The sequence below is a fragment of the Rhipicephalus sanguineus genome, chromosome 6 (genome assembly GCF_013339695.2).
Source record: "Rhipicephalus sanguineus isolate Rsan-2018 chromosome 6, BIME_Rsan_1.4, whole genome shotgun sequence".
In the NCBI taxonomy this organism is placed as follows: Eukaryota; Metazoa; Arthropoda; class Arachnida; order Ixodida; family Ixodidae; genus Rhipicephalus; species Rhipicephalus sanguineus.
The window spans coordinates 102,012,461-102,031,781 of record NC_051181.1 but is presented as its reverse complement, the minus strand read 5'-3'; the positions used below and the strand labels follow the sequence as shown (position 1 = coordinate 102,031,781).

At 46.4% G+C, this 19,321-nt stretch overlaps 2 protein-coding genes across 3 annotated transcripts in view; one reads left to right on the top strand and one right to left on the bottom strand.

Moving 5' to 3' along the window:
• LOC119396058 (dual serine/threonine and tyrosine protein kinase) overlaps positions 1-15,842 on the top strand; it is a 42,749-nt gene extending 26,907 nt beyond the window's left edge. Inside the window, exons 7-17 of the mRNA XM_049416894.1 lie at positions 411-664; positions 3,157-3,458; positions 4,175-4,333; positions 4,961-5,064; positions 5,745-5,807; positions 7,575-7,805; positions 9,619-10,014; positions 10,814-10,897; positions 11,329-11,578; positions 12,288-12,546; positions 15,361-15,842. Coding sequence (XP_049272851.1) covers positions 411-664; positions 3,157-3,458; positions 4,175-4,333; positions 4,961-5,064; positions 5,745-5,807; positions 7,575-7,805; positions 9,619-10,014; positions 10,814-10,897; positions 11,329-11,578; positions 12,288-12,546; positions 15,361-15,445 — 2,187 coding nt within the window. The 3' untranslated portion in view covers positions 15,446-15,842. The remainder of the gene's footprint in view (positions 1-410; positions 665-3,156; positions 3,459-4,174; positions 4,334-4,960; positions 5,065-5,744; positions 5,808-7,574; positions 7,806-9,618; positions 10,015-10,813; positions 10,898-11,328; positions 11,579-12,287; positions 12,547-15,360) is intronic.
• An 895-nt stretch (positions 15,843-16,737) lies between these two features.
• Positions 16,738-19,174, bottom strand: LOC119396057 (probable NADH dehydrogenase [ubiquinone] 1 alpha subcomplex subunit 12). Of its 2 annotated transcripts, none has more exons than XM_037663114.2 (4): positions 19,009-19,174; positions 17,886-17,968; positions 17,733-17,805; positions 16,738-17,027 (listed from the first exon to the last, which is right to left on the bottom strand). In XM_037663114.2, the coding sequence occupies exons 1-4, from the start codon at positions 19,101-19,103 to the stop codon at positions 16,850-16,852; spliced, it is 429 nt and encodes a 142-aa protein (XP_037519042.2). In that variant the 5' UTR covers positions 19,104-19,174; the 3' UTR covers positions 16,738-16,849. The 2 variants fall into 2 exon arrangements, with proteins under 2 accessions (XP_037519042.2, XP_049272850.1); XM_049416893.1 differs by having other exon boundaries at positions 17,886-17,974; positions 19,015-19,147.
• Positions 19,175-19,321: the final 147 nt, after the last annotated feature.

The window sequence follows — 19,321 nt, the reverse complement described above, 5'->3', positions numbered from 1 at the left end:
TAAAAAAGGCAGGGACCGAGAAAGACATGACACAGGCGCTAAACTCTCAACTAAAAGTTTATTTGAAGGCACGTAAAGGTATATATAAAGCCATGTGACCTAGTCACATGACCAACCGTTGCATCTGCGCAGCAGAGTAATCGGGGTCAATAAAAATACCTGATCATGTCCGAAAAGATACCCGTGTGTCATAAGGAAAAAGCAAAACAACTGCGAGCAAAACATACATGACAGTCCAAAGATTACTATACACTTTAACACGGCATGGCGGCTTTATGTGTATGTTCATGTACCTTCAAATAAACTTTTAGTTGAGAGTTCAGCGCCTGCGTTGTGTATTTCTTGGTCCTTTTTTTAGTGCTGTTCTTGCATAATGGATTACCACCAACTAGCCCAAGTATCTCTGCTAGTCATGGTCGCTCGGTTGCCCTGATAAAATCCTGATGGCTCTGCCATGCCTTTGCACCTCTGTGCAGGAGGATGCGCCCAAGTCTGTGATCACCTTGCCCGTGACGGCACAGCAGCAGCTCTGCAGCCTGGGCTTCCTCTCCAAGCACTTTCCGGAGAAACAGCGGCACCACGATCGGCGGAGGCCCAACGTCCGGTGCTCCAGCGGGTGTTCGCCCAGCTCTGAGCTCATCGAGAACTTCGACGACTTTGCCTGGTGAGCTACGTGGCCAAGCAACCTTGCTTGCTAGTCAGTGATGGAAGGGACTCAAAAGCGAAACACTAAATCAGTTTGGAGTGAGGAATTATTCTTCGAGAACTCTGTTGTCATCAATTTCACGGTCACTTGTCCATTATTCAGTGATAAAATGAAGCTTGGTTTCATTCTCGAATTTTGCACCGAAACTTGGCATCTGAATCTTGCTGTAAAGTCACCAATCATTTTTCATGTTTCGTCCTCATTGTCTCAATGAAATTTCCTGAAACTTGCGTTAAATTCCTTGCTTCCTTAGTGTGCAATGTAATTCAGTTTTACTGATAATGAATAATGCAAATCTCGGCACAAGCCATCGAAATCTCTGATATCGCAGCAAGTTAGTGCAGGAACCTCAAGCTCATGTTGCCACCCGTATGTTCTTTTTGTGCGTTTTCTGGCTTACTGAGCGTCTTCTCGTTTGCAAGGGTGGCGCTTTTGGTGATGCGAAAGAATAACTTACTGACAACAAGACAAATGTTTTTCTCTTTAGTGTCCCCTTAATGATTCATACTCGTGCAAACACATGGACTAGAGAGGAGATTATGTTCAGTGGCAAACGGTTTGTCTTCCTCCTATTTAATCCAATAGTGTGGCTCAGTGGCCTGTCTGCCCTGCAGGTTAGCTAAAGGCCACAAGTTCATTTCTTAGCTGTGGTATCTACATCCTGATTGCGGCGTAAGTACGAGCACCAACATTGCGCAGATTGAGGTTCTGATAGAAAAACCCGAGGTTATAAAAAATTTAATTGGAAGTCTTCTGCTATGGCATCTCTCATAGCATGCATTGGTTTGGGAACATAAATCTCCTTTGGACTCTGTCAGGTCCCAATTCCTCGATGTTTTCGCTACGATATCCGAACCGTTTAGCATGAACCACGACAAATCGAGCCTGGTGGCCTGTAGACCTTTCAGTTTCGGGGAGCTCGGTCAGCTCTCTATTCATCAACAATCTGCGAGCAAACAAAAACAAACAAAACAAAAATAATGCCTCAGTGGTCTAGTGGTTATGCCTCTCGGCTGCTGTGGCCCGAAGGTCGCGGGATCGAATCCCGGCCGTGGCGGCCACATTTCGATGGAGGTGAAATGCTTGAGGCCCGTGTACTTAGATTTAGGTGCACTGTAAAGAACACCAGATGGTCAAAATTTCTGGAGCCCTCCACTATGGTGTACCTCATAGTCGTAACGTGCTTTTGGGACGTAAAACCCGAAGAGTTAGATCCAATTATTTGTTGATAATGACTAATGAGGTGTGTGTGTTGGTCCTAAAGAGTGTGTGTCTTGTGCCTGAGTAGTGTTCTCGTGAATTTCATAGTCATTGTGCTGTGCTGTCTTCTATGTGCTGTTGTTCTATCTTCCTTCCTTGCTTCTGTTCTCAAACCACTTTAGATGGATGAACGCAGCACCCACAACAGGAGTCTCTTGCCAAGCTACTGTGGTCTGTCTGCTTCTGGCTCTATATACACGCGTGTTTGTTTATTCTTGCTTGCTTGTTTGTGTGTTTATTTGTTTATTCATTTTTGGCTGTTTTTTTTTTTTCACATTTCTCATCCGGCAAATATGTCAAGTACGTTGCACTGAAATACAGTGGAATCTCGTTGATACAATACTGCATATGTTTTCGGCCTAATACCAGGGGCGGCGCCAGGATTTTTTTACTGGGGGGGCACCCACGACAAGTGGGTTCCTTCAGGGGGGGCAGAGAGGCTGGGAACATATGCATTGTATTTTGACTATGCTTGCTCTTGGGGGGGGCAAAGGGGGGGCAGGCGGAAATTTTGGGGGGGCTAGAGCCCCCCCAAACCCCCCACTGGCGCCGCCCCTGCCTAATACATTTTTCTTTTTGCTCCCGGCCAACCTCTTCGGGCAAACCGATTCTTGCGTAATACGTTTTATTTTGCAGTTCCCGTGCAAAATGTATCAACGAGATTCCACTGTAGTGTAGTGAAGGAATTCCTGCGCTTATCTCAGATGTTTTGAGGGGTCAATAAATTGGGTGTCTTCATGAACTGGCTATAAAAAGAAAAGGTGGAAAAGGAAAGTTTCGAAAGCTAAATTTCTGAAAACACAAGTGCCTTGAATGATAAGAATTGCCTGCTCTCTTTTTTTTTGACACGCTCGCAAGGATAAACTGACAAAGCGTAATGTAAAGACTTCCTTAAAGGGAGGCAACTTTACAACTAAATACAGGGTAACCTGAACAGTTTAAGACCTTTGAAATGTTGGTTCTGAGCAAAACGTTGAGAGATTCTATACAACCTGAATGTTAGTCTCTAGACTGGTCAACTTTTCTAAGAATTCAGCAGAAGAGCATGCTTTCCAGGAAAACCGGCTTAGTCGCATTATTTAACTGCACGTAGCACATGGCCCAACCCAGCTATTGGTTTCCTCGTAACTACATTAAGGGCCTTGCAGACTGACTCTCTGCTGGAATTTCTCTTTGTGTTTGCCACGTAGCAACATCTGCCTCTTCGTGCGGAGCGCCCTTCAGTCGCTGCTGGTGAGCGCTGCGTCGCTACTCAACACGACTCACTTGCACTGCCTGCGGACGTTCATCCTGACGGCGTTCGACATGACGCGGGACATGATGATCACGCCCAAGCGGCTCGCATACGCGCGCAAGCAGGAGACGGGCCTCTACCACGCGCTCATGGAGGTGGCCAGCCACAAGCAGGAGGAGATTCGCCAGCTCATCGTGGGTGCCATCGAGAACCTGCGTGGCGAGGTGCTTCAAAGGGCGGCCGACTACCAATTCGAAGGTAAATTGACCACGCTGTTACGCCGGGGTGTTTAGAACTTCGCACCACCACATTAGAGCTACAGTCAGAATTCCAACACAGTGTACTTTGTGTGACTGCTCTTGGTTACTTAGATTATCTCCACTTTAATCCGTGGATATACTTGCTTTCTCAAAGCAGCAACATCTTCTTCCTCCTCCTCTGCGCTTCCTCTTTCATAGCTGGTGTTGTGTGCATTGTCCACATTGTTCTTACCAACTCACATGTGCGGGGCAGCCTAGCAAACAACTTTCATTTTATGGCTTCTTGTACATCATGATAGGTAACGCAAATCGTAAGAGCACATCTGACACAATGTTCTCCTGCTGAGGCCAAGATACATTTCTTTTGAGAACAATTGTTGTGAGGTGCAGGATTCATGCCAGATTTCGTGGCGAATCTGTTTCGGTGATCTGTATCAGAAGCACACTGTGCACTTCGCCTTCAACAGCATTGGCCTACGTTAGCAAGAAAACTGTGGAAGGAAACTGCTTCCGGCTGACACATAGAATTCATGAGCACTGCTTTGAAAGTTTTCCCAACTTTTTTTGTTTAACAAAGATCAGCGCACAGGGGTGTTAGTCGCCACAAGGCTTAACATGTGCAGTTTTTGCTAGACGTTAGCCTTTTCAAATAAATGTGGAAGAAAGCATCGCTCAAGCCTTTTCGATCTTTGGAAAATCTCTTTACCATTCCAGGCGTCATAGTAGACGAAGGTGAGCAGGCTGCCCCGCCGACGGCCAGTGTTCTTCAAATCTGCACCTCCCAGATTCAGGACCTTGTGCTAGGGATGCTCAACGCAGCTGTTGCCGAGAAGCTCGTTGGCTCTATGAACTGCCTCCGGGAGAGCTTTGTGGGTGAGTGGACTTGCCGTGCCACGGCTGTTTGAATGCACTCGGTGAGTCGCGCATTTGTACGACGCTTGTGTCGGGCACCGGTGAAAGTGCTTCTTGGTCGGGGACTGCAAGGCCATAATAGTTCCTGACCCTTACGAACACACGCCGAAAGTGATGAGTAGGGCAGTGACATGTTCCACCAAGCACCTGTGCGGAGTATTAGATTTCAGAGAGATGGCAGCCACTTGGACGTGGCATCAAGGGATAAGGGACCGATGCACTGTAGTTTCGTCCACCTCATTTGTTTGCACAAAGCCTTGAAACTGCTCTTGAAGCTTTACGAATGAGCGTATGCTCAAACCTCAATATAACGAACACGGTTATAACGAATTATCGGTTATAACGAAGTAAATGAAGAATAGTCTTCTCATAGCTACAGTGTTACAAATAAACATTTATAACGAATTTTTTGATATAACGAAGTTATTGTCGTGGCAGCTGTGATATGTTATAATGAGGTTTGAGTGCATTTGTCTTAAAGCTCTGTTGTAATTCCACGAACCTATGCATTCTTGCGAAAAGTTTAACTTTGGAAGCATTGTCAATCTGTTGGTTCTCTAACAACCGTTCGCTGCGCTCATTGTGCAGGCACTTTGGAGAGGTGCCTGGCAAGTCTGGAAGGCGTCTGCAAGGAAGACGACTGTATGCAGGCCAGCAACGCTCTCAAGCAAATTCTCAACGCGGCATACCAGGTTAGCACTGACCTTGAATACCGAGTACCAAAGTGAACCTCATTCCTGTGCTGGGACACTACCACATTTACTTATGTAAAACCCACTCTCGAGTAACAGCCACAATATCCGCTTAGTAACTGAGATCATGGCTGAAAAGTGGAGCAGCTGACAGTACATTTCGTGGGCTTGACTGAAACTGTGGAAGCTGACCGTATTCCTCTTGCATTGGACAAGTCGAACCATATATCAAGTCATTGGTTGGCATCTTTTGGGTTGTAGGCACTCCCGCTCGGTGATTGGGATGTTCTGCTGATTGTTAGTAGTAGTGCTAACTTGTGTGCCAACAGATAAGTCTAAATTAAACATCATTTGGTGTCGTAGAGTGAAGCACTTTTGACGAGAAGGTGAACCAGGAGGAGTATCTCTTTGATTTATTATTTATTTCTTAATTAAGAAGGGTACAAATGGTGAACCTATACTGTAATGGACGTGAATATGCTGTGTCAATGTTACAAATGTTGCGAGTGTTACTGCGTGTATGAGTCGCGCGGTATCATTTTACTTGGCATATGAGCCCATTACCGTTTTCTGTTTCCGTTCTCAATTTTTTTTCCCTGTTTTCTCTAAAGTTATGCATTGTATACTAGCTCGAATTGTTCAGTACCGTTCCGATATCCCATGCCTTTTTTCATTCACAGGTGGAGGTGACTGTGAAGACCAGCTCTTCACTCCTGTGGGTCCTCTGGGAGAAAATGAAGCAGGTCAGTCCAATTCGCAGACTTTTTCAATATCCCCGTTGGTTCATATGAGTTATTTTGTACATTTCTGGAAAAAGTTTCTAGGATATGCCTCAGTGCTATGGTTTTCTGTGACCTGGCGCTGCATGCATGGCTGTGTAGAATATCCGACCATGTGCTTGTGCAACTACATCACCTAGGAATCTTCTCAGTATCTTGAGACTCTCAGTAGCAGCCACGAACCCCCCTTTTCCAAACAGGAAACCTCCAGCAGAATAAAAATGCATAAGGATGCGTTTTGCAAGTATTTATAAGTCGCTGAGGGATGGCTTACTGTTATTTGCAAAACTGAATCTCAATATAGTTAACTGCGGATATTTAATTGTGAAATGTAGCGAATTGAATCAAGATGTTTATGTCCAATGTCGGCACGTATTGGATGTGCGTTTATAATTAATGAGCTAAAGCAAAGATAATATTTTGTCAAATGCAACTTCGTCACAGTGAAGTTTAACTATATAAATAAATGTCTTGTACATCTGCAAGCCTAAGGTTCATCTTGGAACCCAATAAAAAAACTCAAAAGAAAATTGATTGTACGACATTGCCGGATTTAGCCATTACGGCGTATACCTTCAAACCTCGATAGAACGAACACGGATATAACTAGGGGTGTGCGAATATTCGAAATTTCGAATATTTTTCAAATAGTGTTTGCTATTCGATTCGATTCGCACTGGAATTTTACTATTCGAACTATTCGAACTTCCCAAAAACAGTCAACGTCAGATTGAAAGTGACCCCTTCAGATTTTCAATTTGCTTCACCTCATCACACCCCCGTATTGCGGCAAAGCTGCCTTTCAAGCTCTGTTACGGTTGAACTTAGCCAAGAGACAGTCAACGTCCAATTGGAAGTGGTCTCTAGGTTTTCAGTATGCTTCACCTTATCACACCACGGTATTGCGGCAAAGCTGCCTTTCAAGCTCCGCTATGGTCGCAAATGTATTAACTTTGCTGGTTCCAACATGGAGATGAAAGATGTGGCAGAGGTGGGGACTCAGTTAATGCTATTTCGGACCTGAAATTTTGGCAGGAAGTCTAAAAAATCGGAAGCCGAAGCTTTTTAGCGTCTAAAATTTCAGATGTTCTTATATATCGACGTCTACGAGGCAGATTTGGGACACCTGACTTGAAGGGAGCACACCTTTGTCCGCCACATCAGTTGGGCTTCCACAGAAGTTGAAAGAGGAGGAGAGGCTGAGGAAATGGCATCTTTGCCTATCACGTGCAAAGTGTTTTCGGCAACACTTTGGTTGCACCAAATCTTCTACCTAAATACAATTCGGCCTCTACATTGCCTCATTCTTGATAAGACAACTATGAAACACCACACTGCCAGCACTTCATCACCTAGTGAAAAGACACTTTAATGTTGCTATCTCATAAGAATATGCTTAGGAATTCTCTCTAACTTTCTTCTGCAATTTCGCTTCGAAGTATTCGAAAAATATTGTCGAAATATTCTAGAAATATTCGAAAAATATTCGATTCGATTCGCACTCACACTTCAATATTCGAATTCGCTTTGCACCCAAAATTTTACTATTCGCACAGCTCTAGATATAACAAATTATCAGTTATAATGAAGTAAATGAAGCATAGCCTTGGTAATAGATACAGTGGTTCAAATATACACTTATAACGAACTTTTGGATATAGCGAAGTCATTTTTGTGTCAAATGCAACATTGCTATGATGAGGTTCAAGTGTATTTCCATTGCACGCGCAGCTCGTTCAGACTCTGCCGGGCCGTGCTCCACCGCGGATTGATGCAGAGTGGCGCCAGAGGGTGGCCGCAGACATGCTCGAGTCGCTGAGTGAGTGGCGGCTGGCACGTTGCATCTGCTCCCAGTTCCGCGAGCGGCTGCGGTCCTCGCACGAACAATTTCAAGCTGCCATGCGTCAGCTGGAGGCCGTCCACTCGGGCCGCCTGGAGCGCACAGAAACTCAAAGGATCAAGGTAGGGCTCTCTTGTGTAGGCCCATTTTTTGCTAGCAAGCAGTGTCAACATCACTGTCAATAGACTGTGCGACAAGCTTACTGCCACATGCTCTTTCTTTACAATGATTTGTGTCCACCTTTGTATTATCTGTTTATTGTGCTTTCACTTTTATAAAGACAAAAGGTATGAGCAGTGTCTGCCTGTCGTTGCATAACGTGTAGCTGCTAGCGGGATGGATAGGTTACTGTCATGCATGTGCAGCTCTCTGTAGTGCCTAAAATACATACCTGCCAAGTCTCCCGGATTACCCGGGAGACTTCCGGATTTTGAACGTTTCTCCCGGTTGTACGGGTCATAGAAAGATCTCCCGGAAATCCAGTTTTGCTCCGCGCGGCCAGTGCTTTGTCTGGCCACATGAGCAAAGTTGTCTGGCCACGTAGTAGAAAGGATTCTTCTTGTTTTTTTTTTAACGATGGTAGAAAGGTTCAACTCAGTTTCATTGCGCATGAAGTAGCTGTGCACTTTGCGCCGCAGTGCTGCCAACGCAAACGTGTCATAGCACTGCAGCCGCGTCCTGCCGGTGATGCGCTTTTTAGTATGGCCCGAGGAATTCAATTTCTTGCGCTTCGGGGAGGCAAGTGGGGCCCGCAGAGCTTCAGCCTTGATACGCTTAACTGTTCGCTCGCTCACTCTTGCCCGACGAAATAACTGGTAAGAAAGCGACGACAGGCCTCGCACGCGGAGCGATGTTATCGCATGCGCCCTTCGCGCGACAGGGACAGCCGGGTCGTTTCATCCTGCTTCAACCGCGTTCTTCTCTAGCGCTAACGCGCTTTTACTCGCACATGAAACAGACGATGGGTAAGCGATGTTATCGGTTTGGACTCTGTACAAATCAGCGGCGACCGCAAAATCCCGCTGACAGTGTCCATATTATTGCTATCGCAGTACCCCCCCCCCCCCTTGGTCGGCATATTTTATATCCCCCCCCCCCCCCCCCCCCCCCCCCCCCCGTTGAGTACATCTCCCGGATTCCGTTTCTCCAAACTTGGCAGGTATGAAAATAGTAGCAGTGACTGTTGCTGGTTGTTCTAAGATGCTTATCGATGGCCACTCGCTAACCCATTCTTGCACTAACAAATTTTTCTGATTGTGTAATAAAGTGCCCTTCTATTCTGTCGCCTACTAACGTTGGATGGTTTGTTATATAGTTACACGACGACCTTTAGCCGTTAATTATGCATATCATCTTCCTTTGTCCACTTCTCTTTCTTCATTAGAGTCTTGAACCAACAAATGTTGCTATTGTCTCACCCTTATCTCGCAGAGTATGTTGCAGTAATCATGTTTATCAGAACTTTTCTCACAAAAGATTGTGTTGCGAGAAAGTTGAATTGTTCCCCAATGCTTAACTCAGTCCATGGCATCTGAGCTGTTGTGTGCAGTCAGCAAGCTTAACTCGAATGCTCCGCAGGGTGTCCTGAAGCTGTTTTATTGATGCCAGCACTGCGTAGCTTTGGGTTCTACTGCAGAGATGTTACCAATGCATGCAGACATGCTATCCAAGCATACCGAGGTATTATCTAGGCAACAGTGCCCAGCGCTTCGCGGCTGGCATCAGTCAAACCAGTCCAGACCACGCTGCAGAGCGTTCATGTTAAGTTTGCTGACGACTTTACATGGTTGTCACAACATTGCAATAGTAGTCAAGTCGGGCTTCATTTTTTGTAATGCTCCGAGCGTTATCTGGACAATTTCTCCAGCTCTCGTGACACCTGAAGCCCTTGCCTTGCATTACACAACCACGCCGCTGTATGGCAACTCGCTACAGGTGCGAAAGCTGCACGCACCACGCCTGGCCCGCTGTGCCCTGGAGAGCACCTCCCTGCGGGACGAGATCCTTTATGGGATGCCCCAGTTGGGGCGCGAGCTGGGCCGCGGCCAGTACGGCGTGGTGTACTCCAGCGAACCCTGGGGCGGCCGGTCTCCGTGCGCCGTCAAGTCGGTGGTGCCCCCAGACGACAAGCACTGGAACGACCTGGCAATGGAGTTCTTCTACACCCGCAGCGTGCCCGACCACGACCGCATCGTCCAGATACGGGGGTCGGTCATCGACCACAACTATGCCGGCGGGACCACCCCTGCCGTGCTGCTCGTCATGGACCGCATGCAGCGGGACCTCTACACGGCCTTGCGTGCGGGGCTCAGCTGGCCGGCCAGGCTCAGGGTGAGAATTAGATTGACCTTGTTTACAGTAGGACCTCTCTAAAATGAAGGCTGAGCCTAAATTGCGATTTGTCGAATGCCGGTGCAATGAAATGTCGCAACGTTTCATTGGTAGGGCTTGTGAAAAACGTCACTGTAGAAATTTTAAGAATGTGCTGCAGTTTCTTTGCTATAGAAAAATGTGCATCATGTTTCTTTGCCATAATTGCTAAATTCACTTATATGAAATGCGATACTGGCACGAAAAGTGGTCGCTATACCAGTAGCAGCTACGCAGACCCAACCTTCAAAATGTGCAAAAATGAAAAATGCCGATGCTAGCATTGGCAGTCACGATTTGATGCTGCTTTTGTCCCAATGTCATACTTGTCCTCCTCTTTTGTTCCCAGCACCTTTGTGCACTAAGCAGCAAATTTTAACTTGGAACAGCTTACTTTAAGAGTGACTTAAAAAAACACTCTTATTATGTCTCTGTGTCATCAAATACAGTCAGAAAAATGCACGTTCACTTACGTGTTGTCTTAATAACCGAATACACCTGAGCTATTAGTGTGTTCGAGTTTAGTAAGGCAATGATGATGACCACGAGTGCACCTGAAGAATTAACTACAAATGGTTAGGAATTCACCACAAGCCCTTGCTGTTGTCAAGTACAGGTCAACTTGTCAACAATATGTGCGTTATAGTATCAGCATTCTTGGTAGTTAAGAATGCTCCTCTCTCTTACTTCGAAAGTAGTGCGTATGTAGTTGATACGGTGAGCATTTTACAGTACATTCAAACACTTTCATTCCTTACAGGTTGCACTGGATGTCGTTCAAGGCATCCGGTTTCTTCACAGCCAAGGCCTCGTACACAGAGACATCAAGCTCAAGAACGTCCTGGTAAGTGTGCGGCACGAGACAGCGCGAATTTAGTTTCCCATGGTTTGTAGTGTAGGGTGCCACAGTCGTAGAGCTATGCATCGAAACGTGACACAGGTCGTGACAAGCGATAAATTCAGCTTGTTTCTTCAAGGCTCGCAAACGTGAAAATTAGAGCAACAAACATTAATACTTGATTTGGCAAGGTGTAAGTATTATGCCATCAATTCGCACGGCAGCCAGGATGATTTACCTATTATAGATTATTTTAACTGAGGTTCGTCTACCACGATGTATGTAATGTTATGCATTATGTAAACGGTATACACTGGAGAGTAAGCCACCTGTTGTCCAATGCAGCCTCCATGCGCCTTAAATTGGTAGTGACTGACTTGTGACAACAGGTGTTGTTCCAGTGTCCGTGAGTGACCCATGACCGTTTCTGCTGGCAGCTGGACAGGGCGGACAGAGCGAAGCTGACCGACCTGGGTTTCTGCAAGCCAGAGGCAATGATGTCCGGCAGCATAGTGGGCACCCCCATCCACATGGCACCCGAGCTGTTCACGGGTCGCTACGACAACAGTGTCGACACGTACGCCTTCGGCATCCTCTTCTGGTACATCTGCGCGGGACACGTCAAGCTGCCCTACGTTTTTGAACAATGCCAGACCAAGGATCAGCTATGGTCCTGCGTCAGGAAAGGTGGGTACGAGTTTTGAGCAAGGCATCTGTTCGGGCTGGGCTAGAGGTAGTCCGTCATACAGGTGAGTGTGTGGTGCTGCAAGGATAAGATCAGATGCACTATACATCATTACAGTGTGTGAAAAGTGCAGTATTGCAGAGTGTGGAAAGTGTTGTCAGATTTCAGTGCACAGTTTGAGCTCGAAGCTCTCGGTCATGTTAATCTTAGCTGGGCGTTTATGGTCCACTCTGCTCACGTGAGTGTATCCCAAGTTCCGCATGCAGCCGCATTGCGAAAATTTCAGTACACTTGCATTGTACTTGTGCAGGAAATGGAAATCAGAACGCCGATTATGCTCAAACCTCGATATAATGAACACGGATATAATGAATTATCAGTTATAACGAAGTAAATAAAGAATAGTCTTGTCATAGATACAGTGTTACAAATAAATGTTCATAACGAGTTTTCGAATATAACAGTTATTTTCGTGGCAGATGTGACTTTGTTATTAGGTTTAAGTGTATTGAAAGTGAGAAATCTGCGCAGTTCTCAGCACCGTCACGTGAACGAGATGCGATCAAAGCAGGCAGTAAATGACTCTGCTAGAAAGCTCGGTCTATCATGTACCCCACAGTGCAGGAGCATTCTTGGGACGTGAAGCCTAGCATTTGAGCTTGCACCAAGACTTTCGCTTGGAAACTGGCACTGAAAGACTTTTGCCTGCAGGTGCTCGACCCGAGCGGCTGCCCCAGTTTACAGACGATTGCTGGCGGCTAATGGAGCAGTGCTGGGCGAGCGACCCCCAACGGCGACCGCTGCTTGGCGACGTGGAGCTTGTGCTCGAGGCCATCTCGCAGCAGCAGCAGGAGGCCGGACACACCCAGGAGACCCAGCAGCTCTCGGAGAGCCTCTGTTCAAGCCAGCAGCAGCACACAAACGGCTACGGCTACACCCCCTGCCGGCCAATTGTGCCCACCAAGGACAAGTACGAACTGGCCGTCCCAGTGTCCGAGCTCAGCGTCAGCACTGAGTGATAACCGCTTTGTCCTGCGACTACCACTCGCTTTAAAACCTGTTCGTGAAGAGAGCTGCTGCGACGCAATGGGGGCGCGTTGAGGTAGTGCGGCAAACGTGACATTGCAGGCTGGCAAGTCGGGACAAGACTTGACCGAGAGCAGAGTTTGCTGCATGGTATAGGCACGTGCCTTGCCCATTGGCACTGGGGTTGCTCACCCTCCCCTCGTTCATGTTATCAAAAGACGGGGCAGCTTGGCCCAAAGGCCAAAATGGACCGCACGGAACTGCGGGTGTGCCCAGTCTTGGTGGAGTGCTTCCATGACTCGCGTAGGCATTGGGACCGAGGACCAGTCTTCTGGCCTGTGAATTTTGACTTGCGTTGAGTTCTGTGTTCAATCAACACATCTGAGCAAACCGCAACACATGGCATGTCCAAAACAAACCCTGACCTTGAGACGTACGCAAGATGGTCCCAGCGTACTAGCTTATCAGCAAATCCAGTCGCTTTTGGCTCTTGCCTTTGCTGTTTGTCGATTTGCATGATGCTATGCACTGGCTAGGGAAGTCTGCCACGAAGTCTGAAAAAAAAAAACAGCACTGTCATTACTTCATAGAGCTAAGACTTCACCTACTCATCTCAGTTCTTGGTGGTGGCACTAAATGGCTCCCCTCTCATGCGTTGTGTTAGCCCCACACTCCACCGAATATGCACAGCTCCTTGCATAAAGGCAAAGTGGTGCAAGTGGAGTGTGTGTCACTGCCAAGCCTGCTTTTAGCATAAATCATAACCGCTCGCATGATCTGTTGCTTGGACTGACAAGTTGCGTCTGTGCATTGTTGTGTCAATATGGCGTGGTCTCAAACAAATGCGCCTGGTCCCCTGCGCAACATCTCATGTTGTGCATGTCATTTGTTTGCTTTACGGTATCGACGAAGTAAGCTGTGGCCAAATGAAATGGCCATGACGACAGCATGCGTACTCATATTGGCGGCAGGCAACTCTCAAAGAGAGGCCTTTCCTTTCAGTGTTCTCGGTCGTTCTCGATTCAGCTTGAATAACTTGGAGGCAGTTAGTTAACCATTTGGGTCGTAATGGTTCATTCTTGAAAGTAGCCAAAAAAAATTTTGTACTAATTTGACCTGTTTTCTTCCAGGAGGCAAGGGAAAGCATAGCAGTTAGCATAGCATACAGATGGCTTTTGCATTGGCGACGCAGCACTCATTGGAAAGTGTTTCCATAATAGTACCTTGAGAAACGTCGCGCAACTTTGCTTCTTTTTCACTGTCTTTATAGACGCCCGTATCTCCATGTGGGGTGGTATCTTGATGTACTCGTGAAAGTACATTCCCGACACAAAATTCCAGTCCCTCGAACCTTTTTCCCATCCATTGTTTAAGTATCATGCATTAATTTAAAATACCATCAACTTAGACATGCTGGTTTAGACAATTCACCTGACACTGCATGCTGAACTAATTCTTTCCATACATGATTTCTTTGCCGTTTCAATCTTTAAACAAAAACCAAAAACAAGTAATATATTTTGTGTATTTTTTTTTTTTCCTGTGCCTCCTCCGTCAGATGGAAATGCAGAAAGAATGCGGGGTTGCCGAGCATAACGTGCATGCAACGCCTTGTGGCTTGTGCAGCCGACATTATCGAGCAGTGTCGAAACTCTCGAAGCTTATTTGTCGCATCCTAACGACCGAAGGTAAAGCAAAAAGGAACCAGTGTGAATCACTTGCATGTGCTTGCCAGCTTGCCAAGTTTTGCGCTCTTGAATGCTCTCTCTGCCGGTTTTTTGGGCTTATCTGTGTTCTTGCCTGCCACGCGGTGCGTCTCGTCTTGCCAGAGGCACGCACACTGGCTGAGGTAGCACGACACAAGCCAGCCGTGCATGCTGCATGTCTGGTGGAAACTGCTTTTTTCTGTCTGTTTGACTCGTGATGGGAAATTTTGTTTTACATCATCTTGTTGCATGCATTTCTGACAGGGTGTCTCGCCACTTCCTGTTGTTGCAAGCACCCCTGATGAGAATGTTTGAAAATATTTTTTTCTAACTGCTCTCCAGGTTGGGAAGGGGTCCCCAACTTTCTGTGAAGCAGGACTTGTGCAGTGAACACACTTGCAATTGTTGCAATGCCTAGTGCAGACACTACGTGTTATTTTTGCGTAAGTGTGCTCGACAGCAAACCAACAGCCGTAACATTTTCGTTCACTAGACGATATAGTGTTTACTATATTAGTGAAGCTAAGCTGGTGTTACTAACGTATTCAGACTTATGTGGCTACCTAAACAAAAATGCAAGCAGCTTGTGCCAGGCGTTATCGCATTTCAGTGCCCAAAGTTGCCAGATTATTTAACCCTAGTTGTGCCAGTCAATTGCCCTGGAGCTCTTGCAACATGCTCGAATGGCAACTTCGAGTGAGCAGTTGCTGTTTTTTGCGCGCTTGTATACATGAAACTGTGGCTGGTACAAGGAAGCAATCCCATTCACAAACATAACCAACTTTCAGGCAAAGCAGTAGTCTTCTGCCACAAGATCCTTGTAGCTGTATGCATTAAGGCCACTGGAGCTGGCGCCTCTTGCGTATGGGACAGTGTGGTCGTTACTATAAGTATGATGAATGCACGGTTGCATGTTGTTCACTGAACAGGCCTGCTCAAAAAGACTGCATGTTACACTTGTGACCAGCCCACGCAGTCACCCATGCGTACTGCTTGCTGGGGAGAAGAGGCGCTTGAAGTTACATGCGGGTGTACCTATTTATTCTTTGCAGACGAGTACCTCCGAGAGGCGTCGATGCAGTGACCGAAAGTGCGGAGATGTTTATTGAAATATATGCCCACCACATGTGTTACTAGACGAGCCCATGTTGTTCCTTCTACCCATTCTTTGTCTTCCCGTCGTAATCTTTTTATTGTTTTTTTATTTTCCCTAACGTATTTGCCAGTATGTTTGGCCAAACTGACGCAAACTTTCCGCACTTGCAAGCAGACACGTGGAACGTTTCTACCGCCCCACCCCCCAACAACCATGACGAAAGCAGGTCTGCATGAGAGTCCTGCTTTTTGTACAGAAGATTCTTTTATATTTCGTGTACATAATGTAATAAAAAAAACTGTTAGTGTAGTTGTGTATGTGTTTCGTGTTGCCGGTTTTAAGTACTAATGATGTGCATATTTGTTAATAGGACATGTGGAAAAACGAAAAAAAAAAAAGTGTGCGTGGTGTGCACGAAATAAAGCATTTGAACATGTTCCCGTTGCGAGTGTTCACGGTGGTCTAGTGGTTATGGCGCTTGACTGCTGACCCTAAGGTCGCGGGATCGAATCCCGGCCGTGGCGGCTGCATTTTCGATGGAGGCGAAAACGTTTGAGGCCCATGTACTTAGATTTAGGTGCATGTTAAAGAACCCCAGATGGTCGAAATTTCCGGAGCCCTCCAGTACGGCATTTCTCATAATCATATCGTGGTTTTGGGACGTTAAACCCCAGATATTATCTGTTTTACTTGATTTTGTTTTCAACTGAACACTTCTTTGGTGGAGAGTGTTTAACTTAGTTGCAGGAAGTTAGCACCATTTCATCCCTACATCACAAATAAATGCACTGTACGAGAGAATTGCTAGTAGGTCCACTGTCATTTCCTGCAACCAAGGTTCTTGGGGAAGCCATACTTGTTCACTGAAGCCAAGCTTGTAGCATAGGATGATTACGGTCGCGTGTTCTAAGCACGCATGGGCTCACTTCATCTTGTACACTTGAACGTTTTATTAGAAACTTGCAGCTATGCTGACGCGTAGCCCGGTGCTGTGGTGTGGCACTGAAAAAGAACTGCGAACACAGAATGAGCTCAAAATTAAACTGCTGTGCAAGTGTTGCAAAGAACACAAAAAAGGTGCTTGTATGTTTTTTCCCTGACATATTAGTTTGTTGTGTGTCCACTGAAAACATTCCATAATAAACTCCTTAGAGTTTTCATTACTTTTAAAAAAAATAAAAACTTCTGGACACGATCATCTCGGCATTTTCAAGTGCCAGACTGATGACACAGTGGCGCTGCTGTTGCCAACGTTTCTTTATCCGTGCTCCAAAGCAACTTATCCTTGATGTGTGGTTGCTTCAAGAAGCATGCGATGGTACTCCGTGCAATAGTGTTAGTTCATTTATTGACCTAATTATCGTATGTACAGTCAAGAGTGATCGACAGCAGCAATCGATACACCTACAACAGCACAGGTCTACAATGCTTTTTTTCGAGGGTGTTCATTTCCTGGCAGTCTTAGGCGGCACCCACGAGTGAATTTTGGGGAGCACGGTGCTGTAGGGCATGTAGGCGTCCTTGGTGCCCGTCATGTTCTCTGTGTGTGGGGCAAGCCACTTGTACTGCGGAGGAGGATTCTTGGTGGGTGGCAAGTCGGTCATGTAGTGTAGCCAGCCATGCCTGCAGGAAGGAAATAACCAACACTGGCAAACACCTCCCGAGCCTTCACAAACATCAGCCAGTCTTGCCAGCATGCCAACGGTAATACTACAGCAGACTCGTTAAACGGAACCTGAAGGGACCAGGGAAATATGTTCCGTTAAACGATTTCCGTGTACTGAGAGATGAACATGGGTGTGGAATTAATGTATGAAACCAATCGTATCGGAGGCAACTGTAACGTAGCCATTCCATTTAAAGAGATTTCTGTTTATCGAAAGTCCACTGTACTACCTAATAATGCTCTCTCTTCACCTTGCACAAATAAGTCAATCAAAATTGAAAAACTCAAGTCCACTTGGGCTCGAGTGCAATCAAAATCGCACCGTGTGACACCTGTATTAGACATGAGCGAATTAATTAAGCTAAACGCGGAAAAGCACCGTAACTGCCGCCACAGTAGTGCACAGCCTTCCAGCACTTTGCAAGTTCTAGTGCTAACTTGAAATTTTTGACGGTTCCGGGTGAAGAGAGAGGTCCCTTTAATGCCTGCATATTCTGCAAAGGTTGGCAATGAAATGCTGCCACAGCAAAGGTTGTTCAACCTGTTTGGCTAGGCTTGACTTGGCACTACCGAAGGCTGATGATGCAGAACTGACGACCCACTAAAGAAGGATGCCAAAACACATCCCCATACTTTGAGTGAGCCAGTTGGTGTGTTCTTACCACTCGCTTGGCACCTGGCTACCATCGTAGTCAAAGTAGTAGTAGTCGGCATACTCCACCCAGCGGTTGCGCCCTGTAAAGCAGGAGTGAATGGGGTTTTTGCTTCAAGAAAACGTTGATGACCACGTAAACGTCCATGCAAGCGATGCCCACCAAAGAAAAACCTGTCGTCCTCGTAGTACTTGTTCCCGTACTTGTCAACGCCAACAAGAGTGCCCATTCGTAGTTCATCCATCCTGGTAGTGTTAAAAAGGAAACAAGGGTAACTGCTTGATGAGGGCTAGTCGGTTTATATTTACAGCTTGGGGTGAAACATCACGACTAGACCTACACCAAAAAACAACTGCCACAGAACAAGCGCTATTCTATGGTTCGATGGGACCAAACGATTGGCAAGGTGTGGTATGGCAAAATGTACAATTCTCAGCTATTGAAATAAACGATAATCGACCCGCACGGTGATAGCGTAGGGTACATAAAGCTGGCTCGTTACGGTGTACAATGAAACCTTGGTCGTGCATTGTGCCAGTGTCTGCACACCACGCAATAAACCATGTCCCTGTTTCAGTCACGGTATTTCTACATCAGTTCCAAGTAAATTAGGTATAAAAGTTCCTTCCGAGGGGCCTAGCCGGCGTATATACGTGATCACTTAAGACCTAAAAAAAAAGCGTTCTTGTGTGCCGTCTCTGTTCTTTTGCACTCTTAGACCATGAGAGATCAGGCTGTTACGAAGCGACGTACGCAGGAATAGAAACATTCACGACTGTCACAGACGCGTTCTACAAAGAAATAGCGTGCCTAATAAACTGGGATGGAGTAATATCTGGGATGGCGTACAACAACGCTACAGCCACGACACGATCTGATACTAGGAGCGCAAATGCCTCTAAAACTTGTTTGATCATTAAATGCCGGAGATCCACGCTTGCGACTTAAAAGGAACTTAACCCCCCTACACTCGCGGTGAAAAATACAGTGGGCCATTGTGACTGCATTAACGGTTTGTACTGGTTCGGCGACTACAATCAACATGCAGCATCTGGTGCAAGCACGAGCGCAAGGTGCTATCAAAAGCAGACAGGCAGTCCGTTTCACAACCGTGATTTCTTTCAAAAACACATTAGCACTACAATCATCAGTGCACAGGGGGAAATTCCGCAACTTGAGTGAACGCCGATGGTTAAATCAGCAATCGGCGCAAACGAAACTTGCGTTTTTGACCTTCGTGCACACCGAGTCAGACGAGAGCATCTTCAAAGCAACTGCGCCTTACCTCCAGAGCTTGAACGCGGACCTCATTATGCCACCGTTGTGCTTGATGATGGCCGAGAGCCGCTGAATCTTGTCTAAACCGAAAAACGAAGCCATCGTCGGAGCTGTTAAAATAATCGTCAACGCGACTACTTTAGCCCGTGAGCTATACGTGCGCCGTAGAAGCCATGAACCATATAGGAGGCTATGCATGAACTCGGGAGTGCGGTGAACGTTCATAGACGCATTAGCGCATCACCTAGCCACTACTATTACGCAACACCGGAATTCAAAAAGTAACATTATGCGTAGATATAATATTTTAAGATGTAATT